The 14,126-nt window shown below is 41.1% G+C and overlaps 1 protein-coding gene across 4 annotated transcripts in view; it reads left to right on the forward strand.

Annotated features, from left to right (window-relative positions):
- MYO5B (myosin VB) overlaps positions 1–14,126 on the forward strand; it is a 339,707-nt gene that overhangs the window by 158,490 nt on the left and 167,091 nt on the right. For all 4 annotated transcript variants that reach the window (XM_072992940.2, XM_072992941.2, XM_072992942.2 and 1 more), the window contains exon 5: positions 5,359–5,515. In XM_072992940.2, coding sequence (XP_072849041.2) covers positions 5,359–5,515 — 157 coding nt within the window. The remainder of the gene's footprint in view (positions 1–5,358; positions 5,516–14,126) is intronic.

The following is a 14,126-nucleotide window of genomic DNA, read 5'->3' on the forward strand; positions in this document are numbered from 1 at the left end:
TGGGTGATCCATGCATAGCAATACAGTCACTATCAATAAATCAGCTGTCCCGAACAGGGAGCATTGCTCAGGAAGTTTTATATTGATGAACATAGCAGAAATGTGCACTTGGAAACAGGGGTATTATCACAGGTGGTTTTTCGTCTCCTTTGTTCCTACTGTAGGAATATATTGAAAAGTTCTTACCCCTATGTTTTAGTCTCCAAAATACAAACAGTATATTGAAGTAGTGATGAGTCTACCTTGTAAGTAGTCTGCTGTGGTTACTACTATGAGTAGTAACAGATTCACAAAAATGTATTGCTGTATAAACTGCCAGTATGTTACTATTTGTATTTTGAAGGATAATTTTTTTAAATGTACATAGAGTTTTCAATATACCCTTATATTATGGTTTTATTATTAGCACAACCGATAAACTTGATTGACAGTATGTTCAATACTAATAACAGATTCTTCACTATGATATAATTAAGAAATGGAATCCATTGCCCCAACATGCCTTTTTTTAAAGGGTTGAAATGATTTCTTGAGTAGTTATTTAAAAATATGGATTGAGACATGATGAGTAGAATAAAATGTTAAAGAGTATTTTAATATAAAAGGAGTGCTTCTGTAGTTGGACATAGCTTTCTCTTGGATGTACAAATCCATTCCTCTCGTAAAGCTTTTCCTTTCCCTCTGTCCCATGACGTCCAGTATTCTGTCAAGTCATTTCTTGTGCTCTGTTTTGATAGGCTGATGGAGGAGTGTATAATGGTATTTGTTGTACTTCTGCAAAAGCTAGGCATAGTGGATATCTCACTTTTATTTCCCCATGGCCCCTGTTTTGATTGCAATGGTCTTTGTACTTTTGTTTTCAGCTGTAGCTAAATAGAACTAAGGACTCAGGTACATAGCAAGAAAAAATGCAAATTCACGCGTGGTGAAGTAGCATCTGGGGATTTACATTTTGCTGGATAAATTCAAGTTAAGTGGCCACACAAGAAGATAGGAGGAAATTAACTGAACAACCTTGTTTGCAGCTTGTTAGCTCTCCTGAACTAATAACAATTTCCTTCTCCTTTCCTCCTCTTCTCTCTCTGTGATGGCGCCAAGCCTTTAAGAAAAGAAAAGGCGTTACTGTTTTCTGCATTGGTTCAAGTGATCACACCATCTGAACCAATGTGAATGGATCTTCTGTGAAAAAAGTAGAAGTTTCAGTGTTAGAGGAAAAACTAAAGGTTGGCAAGGGGACCTCTAGGCTGATATGTCTTTGCTTTTACATCATGTGGTCAACAGAAAAAAATGCAATCAGGCTATCTCAATCCTGTAGCATTTCCCACATTTTATGTCAGTGTAGTCATACCCACAGTCACATACAAAGTCAGTTAGGACGGCAGCATACCTAAGAGTCCTGGGTGCTGGATGCTGACCATGGACAAGAAGGGGTTTCCATCCCCATCTTGTCCTGCTTAGGGTTTCACACAGCTGATAACAGAATGCAGGGCTGGGGGTTCTTAACAAGTATAGTCAAGTTAGATGCTACACTTAGTGTGTCATTAAAAGCAGAGCTATGTTAAGAGGTGAAAAACATCTGTTTATATTAACATGAACTTTTCTCCTTTAGCATGTTGAAAATTTGCCTGGGTTTGTTTTGCTATTGGTCATCAGGAAACACAGGCTTCATTTACAGCTCTGATTACTTAGGAATGGAGCAGTAGGAGGAACTACATCATTCAGGGGAAAAGTAATAGAAAATGCAGTTTACCCATAACATGTAATTTGACCCTCAGACATGCAAAATCCCAGATAGGGATCTCTTATGACAGTGGCCAAAGAAAAGCCTCCTATAAGCAGCCAAACATGTGGTTAGACAGTCACGGCCAACAGTTCACTGCTATTTGAGGTAGACGAATCACGACCCTGATAGGGCAATTCTGCACACTGCCACGCCTGCCACCATCACCCACACAAATCTTCTTGCTGCCATCTCCTCCTCCCCAGCCTTGTCCTTCCTCTCTAGATTGTGCTAGTTGGTCTATAATGGAGATATGATGAAAAGGAGGTCTGCAGTATCTGTGGTGAAGGCCATGAGGAACAGGGGGTGAGAGGTGGAAGCTTGAGGGAGGTGGCAGAGCAAGCCACTGCAGGCTAAGGAAGGGGGACCAACAGATGCAATTATTGGATGCTTCTCAGTGCAGAGAACAGCCCCATTCTTGAGTCCTCTGTCTGTGGCCACCTGAATGTCGGAAAGGTCCAAAACCGCAGCTTGGAGAAGTTAATTGTTTAGATTACAATTCCATGAATCCCCCGGCCAGCCTATGCCAAGTTCCTTTTCCAAACTCTGCTATAAAGTCAAAATGGAAAATTGGCTTAGAAAAGGTTGGGACAAAATCTTTAGCACAATAGTCATCTGGATCCTTTTATGGAAGAAGGAGAGTATTTATAATTGTCCCTTGATTTTATAACAATATGCACAATTGTCGGCTCCTCCTTGTTTCTTTGCCTGTGGGGCTGTCTATAGTCTGGATTTCCCATTTGGTGAGAAGCAGATTAAAGATTTTTTAAAAATTAGGGTCTATATTCTTTAGAGTCTATTCTTTCTTTTCCCTTGAATGAGATGGGAATCCCATTAGTGAGATTTGCTTGAAAGATATGTGGCTTAAAAGCTAAATGTGGCTCCACAATTGATATGATTAAGGACTGATTCATAGAAAAATCTGAGACAGAAATAGCAGGTGGAATTTTAGACAACCAGCGAGGTTTGAGTGCTGTGGACGGCAGATGGTGACTGTTAGGTTTAGGATTCCCCCACACACACACACACACACACAGTTCAGAGGAACAAGAGAGAAGCTCTGGAAACTCTGCACCATGTGATGCATCTTTTTAAAACTCATCATTTGTGAGAGGCTTATAAATATATAGAGAAAATGTTCCATGCACTCCAGGAGATGGGATTTCTTTGGAGATGAAGATATGTCATGTCCGACTGCACACAGCCTCTTTCCTTATAAGTGATCCTTGGAAGAGAAATACAGGAGATAAAACGTATTAGCAAAAAATACACATTTCCCTTAACATGTAATTTGACCCTAAAAAAAAATATAAAATCCCAAGAGGGATCTCTTATGAAAATGACTTGGGATGACCCTCCTGTACTCAGGCATGCAATTCATTGAAATTGGGCATGATGGCCCAAAGGGTCTTACCACTTGAGGTGAGAGAAATGCCACCCCCTGCACCCTTCCAGCCAAATATCTGCCTCACCCACTATCATCCCCATTGCTGCAGCATTGTCATGGAGGTAGGCTCTTCCAGTTTTGGTAGCATAGTAGCATAGCCTTTTACCCCTTTTCTGAATTCTTTACTCAAACCTACTATTTTCCCAGGACAGTTTCTTCATTTTCGTGCCAGTTCTAATTGCTTGGATTAATCAGAGAAATTTATTTGTTTGTTTGCTTATTTATTTGTTTGTTTGTTTGTTCATTCGTTCGTTCATTCATTTCTATTATTTATATGCTGCATTTTCCCCCATAGAGGAAAATAGCTAAAACTATGAAACAGTCAAGAGTTTTAAAATACAATATAGATACCCTGTTTCCCCGAAAATAAGACCTAACCTGAAAATAAGTCCTAGTATGATTTTTCAGGATGCTCGTCATATAAGCCCTATCCCCAAAATAAGCCCCACTAAAGTGAAACCCTGCCCTCCACTGTTGTGCAGCAACCAGAAGATGACATGACTGTATCTGAATAAATGTAGATTGTTGTACATGAAAAAAAAAAACCTAAAGCATCCGCTGAAAATAAGCCTTAATGCATTTTTGGAGCAAAAATTAATATAAAAACCTGTCTTTATTTTTGGGGAAACACAGTATCATATTTAAAAAAATTAAACATATATTATTGTTAAAACCAAGATTAAGAGCAATTTTAAAACATTTGTAAAAACATTTAGAAATGATACCTGAAAAGCAATGTATGGATAAGAATAAATAAATAATATAGATGATCTCATCTAGTAAGGGATCCTACAGTGAATGGGGTATTATCATAATTAATAGCTTTCTTCTGTGGGAAAGAGGAAACATATATATAAAAAGGGAAATCTTTCCATAAGGAGCAGTGGTACGTTGAAGTCATGGCTCACAGGGTCAAAACCTTGAGACTTCCTGATTAGGAAGGACCACAACATCATCCCCTTCTCTAGTTAGCAAGGGCCATGACATCCTCTCCTCCAGTCTTCCTGAAACTTACCTGCAGTTTTTAGAAGAGCTGAGGATAAAGTGGATTTTCCTAAGAGCAGCGTAGTATTGCTAGTGATCCCTTTCGTTACTGCTTTGGTTGAGAGTGGCTTAGTCTTGGTTGGGTGATTAAGAACCACCGACTTTACTAAAGTCCTGCTTCTGGCTGTTCAGGCATTCGGGAGAAAATTGGGCAATCATCTGTCAGATTTGCTTTGATTGGGATTCCTGCATTGAGCAGGGGGTTGGACTTGATGGCCCCTTTCAGTTCAATTATTCTATGATTCTGTGACCCAACTGCATGTGTTACAGCTATTTCTGGTTAAAAATCTTTTTTAGATGTCATCTGGTAGGGCTTACTTTTGTCACTTCTTATTTTGTATTTTGCCCCATTCATAGTACTAATTTGGGGGCAAATGTTCTTGTAGGAACTATGTTTCACAGATACTTCAGTTCTGGGGGGCAACTGGCACCAGTTGGCAAGAAGGGGAAACATCAACCCAGTCAAAAAATCTATAGGTTGTCTTTTCCTTCTTTTCTGGAACATGGACAGTGTTTATTCCTTCTTTCTTACTCTGTTCATGTCAGAAGCTCCACAGTACCATCAATAAATATATCATTTAGTTTTTGTCCCATGAGGGGCAACATTAAGAGCACTTGGGGCAACTAACATCATGTCTCTCTTTTGGAAATATGGGCAATGAGGGGGGAATGTTTTTATTTTATTAAATTCTCATTTAGTCAGACCGAGTTGTCTGTGTGGTGTCATCTGGTGATTATATTCACTATATTATTCCTGATTAGCTAGGATTGTGCTGTGAAGAAGCCCTTTCAAAACAGATTTAAGTTATACAGTATGGCTGGCAGTCAAAGTGAAAACAAAGTATACTTTATAACTTGTACTCAACTTGAAGTTGAGATTTTTCAGATGCAGAAGTTAGTGACCAGTGAGCCACTAAAAGGCGTCACGGAAAGAAAAGGGTGTTGTGGTATAGAGTCTTCTGAGTGTGTGTGTGTGTGTGAGAGGGAGAGAGTGTGTGAGTTTAGGTTTCAAGGTGTTTATAGATACTATACCATACTTACATTAAGGGATTAGTTTATAATATCTTCCTTATTCTTTGCTCCATAGGGATGAGAAGAACCAGTCCATCATCGTTAGCGGGGAATCTGGTGCCGGCAAAACAGTCTCTGCCAAATATGCCATGCGCTTCTTTGCATCAGTTGGAGGTTCCTCCAGTGAAACCAATATTGAAGAGAAGGTCTTGGCTTCCAGCCCTATCATGGAGGTAAGCAATAACTTGCAGGTGTCATAGATTCTTCTGCTGTGGAGTAAGAAAATGTGGGTGTGGACATGGTGGTAGACGCCATGCCATGTCAGGGTTATAAAGCAAATCAGTCAATCAATCAGTCAATCAATCAATCATCTCTAGAAAACACTGTCTCAGGTTCTGCTCCCAGACTTTGGAACTCTCTGCTGAGGGAAGCTAAGTTAAGACATCTCTCAGTTATTCTTCTGCCAGCAGACAAGGACTTTTTAATTTTTAATTCAGGGAGGCTTTAGGAAATTGACTGACTCCTGAGAGTCGGGTTCTGGACAGATTTGTGTTGTACGTTTTTCAGGGTGCTCTTAAACTCAAGAGTGGCTAGACTTCTGTTGGCAATCAAAATTGCCACTCACAATAAGGTACTGCTTGTGTTTCTTGGGCATACACCCATGAGCACAATCAGGCATGCATCCAGGAGGAACACAATCAGCACCTCATTAATGAGCAGCAATTTGCTACTGTGACTTCTGCAAGAGTAAATCACTAGTAGGATTCTTGCCAATGTTTTAGTGCTACAATTAATTTATCTTTGGACATTATATTTTTGATAATTGCTTTTTCTTTAAAATGTTTATACTTTTTCCTGTGTTTTTGTGTAATAACAACAACAACTATGTGCTGACTTCAGGGCTTTCTAAGTATAGAGTACAGTGGTGCCTCGCAAGATGATTTTAATTCATTCTGCGAAAATCACTGTCTTGCGAAAAAATTGTGAGGTTCCCTATGGGAACCTCGCCAGATGAATGAAATTTATTCATCTTGCGAAGCATCCGTCTTGGGGAAAAAAGTCTTGCAAAGCATGGTCATAGAAAAAACCGTCTTGCGAGGCACCATAGGGATTGCTAAAACCAATCGTCTTGCGGGTTTTTTTGTCCCCTGGGGCAATCGTCTTGTGAGGCACCACTGTACTCAGAAGTCATTTAACACTCCTGCCTTCTGGTGGTGCCCTGGAATTGTGAAGAATTCCCAGACTGGCTACACAGACTGGCTCTTTTTCCAGAGGCACAGTGGGGAATTTAACTCCCAACATCTGGCTTTTAATATTGTGGTGAATCACTTGGAATTTTAGTCCTAGGAGAAAGGTGAGATACACATCAAATAAACAGATGAAGAGGTCCCAAATAGATTTCAGATGAAAATTTACCCATAGGAAATAAACAAAATACATATAATGGATTCTCTGCAACTACACCAGCAATGGAAATGTTGGCCCTCTGTGTGTCGTCCATCATTTCTCACCATCAACTGTACAAATAGAAGCTGATGGGAATTGCAGTCCATCAACATCTTAAGTAAATACACATTCCACTACTCCATTTTTCTTTTGATGAGTCCATCAGTCTGTTTCCAAAGCTCTTAACTGTGGAGGAATTGGAGAAGGGCTGATATTTTAAACATTAACATGGTTTGTTAAAAAGGTCCCCTGCCACAGCTTCATCCATTAGACCATTAGAAGCATTTTGGTTCTCATGTTGTTTCTGCTTCTTGAGAAGCTTCTCAGAATACCCCTAGAAAGCCATAGAGCTTGGAATTAACGGTCCTTTTCCAGTTTTCCAGAAAATGCTGTTTAATGCTTTACTGTACCTAGACATGGCAGTTTTTGTAACCTCGTAAGCACCAGTAGAGTTAAGTTCTCCATAAATTTTACTAAACCTTTTCCCTTCTAAACAACTGGTCGTCGCATCCACTGGGAGTGAATTCCATCAATTAATTATGCCTCACATGAAGAGTTACTTTCTTTTCCTTTTCCTGAACACACTGCCAATTTTATTCAATGGCTTCAAATTTTAGTATTTTATGAGAGGCAAGAAAACTTATCTTTCTCCACACTATAATTTTATCTGCTTCTTCCTCTCTGTAATTTTATAGCTCTCTATTATGTCTCTCCTTGGTGGTTCTCCCTCCCCAGACTAAAATGACTACATTTTTTCATCAGAGATCATCTTGATAGATGCTTTCGTTAGCTCTAAGTATAAAGAGAAAGGGAGGAATTCTCTTTTTCTCAGTAAGAACTTTGAATTCTTACTATTTGTGTTGATTTCACTAAACTTCAAGTGTTTACTGCTCTGCATCCTTGGTCTGGTGTGCTAGATGTTCCAAGGTAGTTTGCAAGATGAGGGCAATGGCAAATTTGTGAAGAAATTGGGAACAGGTGATCAGTATGGTTTAATCAATAGTGATGTGCAGTCAAATCAGTTGTGACTTAGGTGACTCATCACAGGTTTTTCTTAGTATACTCAGAAACGGTTTACAAATTTGTTGTATAGCTACATCTACATACCTCACACATGGTAGAAAAAAATCATGCCAAGCCAGAAATCATATCTAACAAGCACAGTGAACTGCACAATTAGTTCTGCACTCAAGCAAACAATACAAACTCTGTGGGTGTAACTCCCTATTACATCTACATCAACAACCAACCACTTCCTCGAGGTACCAGACTTTTAATTTGCACTTTTTTCTTTACATTTTATTTACACTGAGCCTCGTGGTGCAGTGGTTATTAAACTGCTGTACTGCTGCCAAAAGTGTGCTCACAACTCAGGGTTATATCAAGGCTGAGTCAGTCTTCTATCCTTCCGAGGTCAGTAAAATGAGTACCCAGCTCAAGAGAGGGAGCAAAGTGTAGCCTGCATAATTAATTTGTAAACCACCCAGAGAATGCTTTAAGTGCTATGGGGCAGTGTATAAGAAGCACACTTTGCTTTTGATGATCTTGTACTTGCTGCTCAGTAAGACAGCTTTGAGTTGGTAGAATATCTAACAAATCCATTAGAACAGTGGTGTCGAACTGTGGCCCTCCAGATGTTCTTGGACTTCAACTCCCAGAAGCCTTCACCACCACCTCTGCTGGCCAGGATTTCTGGGAGTTGAAGGCCAAGAACATCTGGAGGGCCACAGTTCGACACCACTGCATTAGAAGAACTTGGTGGATACTAAAGAGCCTTGTGGCACAGTGGTTAAACTGCAGTACTGCAGAGAAGACTCTGCTTATGACCTACGTTCAATCCTGGACCCAGATCTAGCCGGCTTAAGGAAGGGTGCCAACTAGATTACTGTTTTTGCTCCCAAATACCTTGTTGCTTTGATTCATTTGCTGACCTATAAGAAACACAGCCAAATTAAAAGCAAAATGTCTCTAGAAGGAACAGTATCCTTCAGAAGCTATCATGAACTGGTTGGGGCAGCCACGTACACTAAGAACTACAGCATTGCCCTATGCTGTTCTGCAGGCAAATACACAAGCCTGATGTGATATAATTCAGTCAGTGCAAAACAGGTAGATGTAGCACTCAGTGGAAGCTGTAGAATCACTCCCGGATGCCTGAATCTCACGTCTGATGATAAAATCAGTTTCCTAGCAGGTATTACCCCAAGTGACATACACACAGAAGTAGCAGTTAATAGTAAAAGACTCAACGCATCTACATCAAATGCTCATTCACTCTTTGGCTACCATCCCACCCTTCTCAGATTAAAATCAAGGGTAATTTTTTCAGAACCTCTGTGAATCTTGACGGAGAACATCAAGAGAAACCAGGATTATTGTGGAAAGAAAGAACCATCTGCCTCTTAAAATGAATAGAATCTCAGGAACACAGAAAACTTAACAGACTATGGATAAGAGTTGGCAGAGACAAAGCAAATCCTGAGAAAATGGCACTTTTGCAGTGACCCAGTCTTTTGTGAATGTGGAGAGGAAAAGCAACTTCACACCTGTACTGTATCAGTGTCTCAGCATGTATCATAGAAGATTTGATATTGTCTCCAAATGCTATTGATGTTGTCCATTGTTGGGTAAAAATCATTTAATTCTAAACTTTAGAATTTAGGACTCTGCTCTTGAGTTTCTGGCGCTATTCATTTATGTCCATTGCCAAAATTTCCTTATTTTAGGAAGTGTGATGTTCATAGTAGCTTGTAGTATTCCTAAAGCCCTTTGAACATAGAACGCTAGTTGATACAAAATACTACCCGCACCCAGTCTTGTTTTTTGGAGTAATACTACTACAAGCTATCCCTCTTGCAATGCAGAGTATATCAACGTGGTTGGCCTTGAATTGGCAATTCAGCCATTAACTTTATGGAAGACCTAATCTGGGCCCATGCAGTTGCCTGCATTATGGACTGTGGGGAATGTCACAATCAGCAGCTGCACTTTCAAAGTTGATGTTATGCTCTTGCTTTTATGCATTCTGTGATGCAAAACCCAAAATATTATTGGTGCCCCCCTTGTTCTGTCTGTCTTGGTAGGCTATTGGTACTGCTGAATTTGATAGATGGATCTAATATTTCTTTCCCGTGTATCGAGACTTCTTTGTCATGTGCTCTGCAATTTCTCTTTTGCGGGTTGGGTTCATTCTTTGCCCATCCTCCAATAAATGTATGCTTTTCCTGCCAACTCTAATTTCAGATTGATAGGGAAAAGAGAATTAATTGTCCTTTCTATGATAGACTCAAGTGCAAGATCTGCCAATTTGGCTGGTTTGCCTTGACTTCTTTTTCCTCTATTAAAAAGAGATGCTGCAATTTTTCTGTTACAAGCCATGGCTGGAAGCCAAAAGGGAAGACCTGTCTTCATTCTTTTAAGCTGGAGCCTGTATTGAGGTCTGGGCCTTAAGGTGTGGGCACTTTCAGGCGTGCAAAGTTATTTTGTTTTAAATAATTAATTACTGTCATAGTCCAAGAAACATCCTTGCTGCCAAAAATGAATTATAGGCACAGAGTTGAAAAAGTAACTGTTTACTTTCCCATTTTTCAAAAGTAACTAAAATGGTAACTTCATAGACCATTTCTTTGGACAGAGGAGGCATCGGGCCATTTTCACAGATTGCAATCCATTGTTTAAAAATAATGAGAAAGTAACTCATGAATAACGAGTAAAGCATTACTCTGGCTGTGCCTTTTGTTTGCCTTCAGTTCTATCAGATCTTAACTGAACCCTGTCTCCGTTCTGAGGTTGCCTTCACATCAGTGCACAGTGCTGTAATACCAGCTTCTGCAGTGCAAGTTGACGCTTCTGCTTTTGAACCGAGTGCTTGGACGTTCTAATGATTCAGCCTTAGCCAGCAGGAGTGCCATGGGGTATTGCAGGTGTCTTCTTATTGTTTAGTCATTTAGTCATGTCCGACTCTTTGTGACCCCATGGACCAGAGCACGCCAGGCCCTCCTGTCTTCCACTGCCTCCTGGAGTTGGGTCAAATTCATGTTGGTCGCTTCGATGACACTGTCCAACCATCTCGGCCTTGTCGTCCCCTTCTCCTCCTCTTGCCTTCACACTTCCCCAACATCAGGGTCTTTTCCAGGGAGTCTTCTCTTCTCATGAGATGGCCAAAGTACTGTCCTTCCAGTGATACAGTATTTGAGGAACTCAACCACAAACTTTCCTTGTGCAAAGCACCTACTCTACAACCAAGCTTCTTTAAATTTGTTCTTGTTGTTTAGACATTAAGTTGTGTCCGACTCTTCGTGACCCCATGGACCAGAGCATGCCAGGCCCTCTTGTCTTCCACTGCCTCCCGGAGTTGGGTCAAATTCATGTTGGTCGCTTCGATGACACTGTCCAACCATCTCGGCCTCTGTCGTCCCCTTCTCCTCCTCTTGCCTTCACACTTTCCCAACATCAGGGTCTTTTCCAGGGAGTCTTCTCTTCTCATGAGATGGCCAAAGTATTGGAGCCTCGGCTTCAGGATCTGTCCTTCCAGTGAGCACTTAGGGTTGATTTCCTTCAGAATGGCTAGGTTTGTTCTCCTTGCAGTCCAGGGGACTCTCAAGAGCCTCCTCCAGCACCACAATTCAAAAGCATCAATTCTTCAGCGGTCAATCCTCTTTACGGTCCAGCTCTCACTTCCATACATCACTACTGGAAAAACCATAGCGTTGACTATGCGTACTTTTGTTGGCAAGGTGAGGTCTCTGCTTTTTAAGATGCTGCCGAGGTTTGTCATCGTTTTCCTCCTAAGAAGCAGGTGTCTTTTAATTTCGTGGCAGGTGTCTTAGTGTATGTGCAAGCTGAGAGTCTTATTGGGGTGTAGCCTTCCTTGCAATAAGCAGCCCTTTCTTGTCTCTGTTGGGACCGTAGGAGTCGCTCCCTTCCTTCCTGTTCTCTTAGTGCAACCAATCAGAGCAAAACGACAGCAATTGAAATTCTGCGTAATTAGTAGAAAACTCTGATCCCTGAGGGATGGTGTTCTAATGACAGTTTTTTAAATCTAAGAGAGCGTTGATGAGGGGATGAAATTAGCAAGCCCAGCTACCATAACTCAAAACGTGAGGCACTGAATCCCTTGATGAGTAAATCTTACAAGGAACTTAGAGGGCCTTGATCCAAGAAGCATGCACACAATAACTTGTAAATTAGCTGAAAGCACTGATGCAATTAGGGCTGTTCAGAAACATTTGCAGCATCTTTTCTGAGATCTACAGAATGGTTTCCATGGAGTGTTCAACATACTTTGCAAATTTTTGGAGATTGTTGCATTGCTGTTACTGTACATTTTATGTCCTCGCCAGCCTCCGGCTGTGCTGACTAGTGTAATGTCATCAAAGATGGCAGACATGGACAGAGAGGAAGAATGTGTATCACTGCATCCAGTCAGATTGGTGTGTCCAAGGACATTCAGAGTTAACGAGCAGCTGCCAACAATGGAACTGTCAATGGTGCTGATTAGCTCATTGCTGCAATTCAGTGATGGTGGAGGAATGTTCAGTTTTGAACTACAAAGCCCATGCCGGCTGGGATATTTGTTCAAATACAAACATTTCCCATCTATGGTTACTGGGGGCAGAGAGAACGCTGGCTTGGTTTGTAATTTGGCTGCTGATAATTTCAGTATAAACGCTGATATTGTAGAATGGGTGAGCTTCACAGTCCTAGGGCACCTGCAGAAGAAGGGAATGATAAACCAGTTCTGAGGACTGTGCCTAGAAAACCCTGGAAAGGGTTGCCATAGATCAGAATCGTCTCAAGGGCACATCATGGTTATTATTGTGAAGAGTAAGTGCCTCTTGCTATATGCTTGGTGTCTGATTATCGTCCGTTGGGTCAGGGCATAAGAGGGTTATCAGAACTTAAAACATTACATTTTTGGACTCCCACGGCCAGAATCCCAAAGCCAGGATGGCAATTCTGGGAGTTCCAGTCCAAAAAAGTTGTTTTTCCAGACTCTATTCCTACTGTCTCGATGGAAGTGGTTCACCTCTGGGAAGATATGTAGTTTCTATGTTTTATGCATGACTTTAAGCTGAAGGAGCTGCCATGTCTCTTCTGTTCACTGACTTTGAGTGTAAGGTCAACTTTTGTTGAATGAAGAGGCAAAAAGGAAAAAAGAATTAGCATCTCTTTCTCTTGGAAACACTTGAAGCTCTTTGTCAGTTTGTGAATACAACAGACCCCCGTGCTTCTGGAATCTGAGCTCTCCTGCTGTCAGATAACATAAAACTTCACATATTTTCCTGTCACCTGAACTTCAGTGGCCGCACAAGAAGACAGCAAGAAGAGGAAGGCTTAGTTCAAATCCCTATTCAGCCATGAAGCCCATTGGTAATGCCGGTGCGGTCACTACCCCATCACTTAATGTGCTTTCTAGGATGGGCGTGAGAATAAAATGGAGGTCTAGTGAATGAACCCCTCCGTGTTGCCCTAGATTCCCTGAATGAAGGGTACCCATGTTACTAATAAATATAGGTACTGCTATTGTTCAGAAATGTAGAATTTAAAAATAGTTTAAAAACAACAGTTAAGAAGCAAATAAATAAGAGAAAGGTGGTGAATACTTTCTTTTTTCATTTAAAATATTAGATCCAGTCTTTTGTGGTCAGTAACAAAAAGAGAGTGCTGGGACAGCTGGGACATGTTTAGCACTATCCAATTTACTTGGGGATTTCAGTCTGTTTCTACAGACACATCACGTATCTTGAGTAGGGGATTAATCCATAAAGATTCATTCTTGAATATATTTGTGAGTCGTAAAGGTGCCACTATGCTCTTGTTCTTGTGGTCGTTGTCGCTGCTGCTGCAGCTCCTGCTCCTGCTATTGTTGTTCTGGTTAGCACAATACATTAATGCAAGAGATACCAGTGTTGACTAAAAATATACATTTATTCATGATTTTTGGTCCTCTTCTAATTTTATTTTCTATATGTATTTGCAATAAAAGTTTGCCTTTCTGGGTAACCGTTGGTTTAGGTATCTTGCTGCAGAGCCAGAGGCTGGGAGTTTGATTCCTCATGATTAGAGATGGGGGTATATGTATATGAATACCCCTGCACAGGTGGACATAATGAGGGTCCAGCCCCATGGGGCTGTATGGTCCACTCACCCTTCCGCTGCTGCCACAACCTTCGCAATCCTTCCAGTGGTTGCGGAGAGCGTGTTCGGTGAGCTGCTCTTCAGCCTAGCAGAGAGGCTTGTCGTCCTGCATCCTGCCAGGAGTAGTGAGCTGGTCGTGATCTCCAGAGCTGTTGAAAGAATCGTGGAGGTCACGGCAGCAGTGGAATGGTGAGTGGACCATCCAGCCCTTGATGATCCGTAGAGTCTCTTCCAGTTCTTGAACTTGAAAACATTGAG

This window comes from Pogona vitticeps, chromosome 2, assembly GCF_051106095.1.
Source record: "Pogona vitticeps strain Pit_001003342236 chromosome 2, PviZW2.1, whole genome shotgun sequence".
NCBI classification, from domain to species: domain Eukaryota; kingdom Metazoa; phylum Chordata; class Lepidosauria; order Squamata; family Agamidae; genus Pogona; species Pogona vitticeps.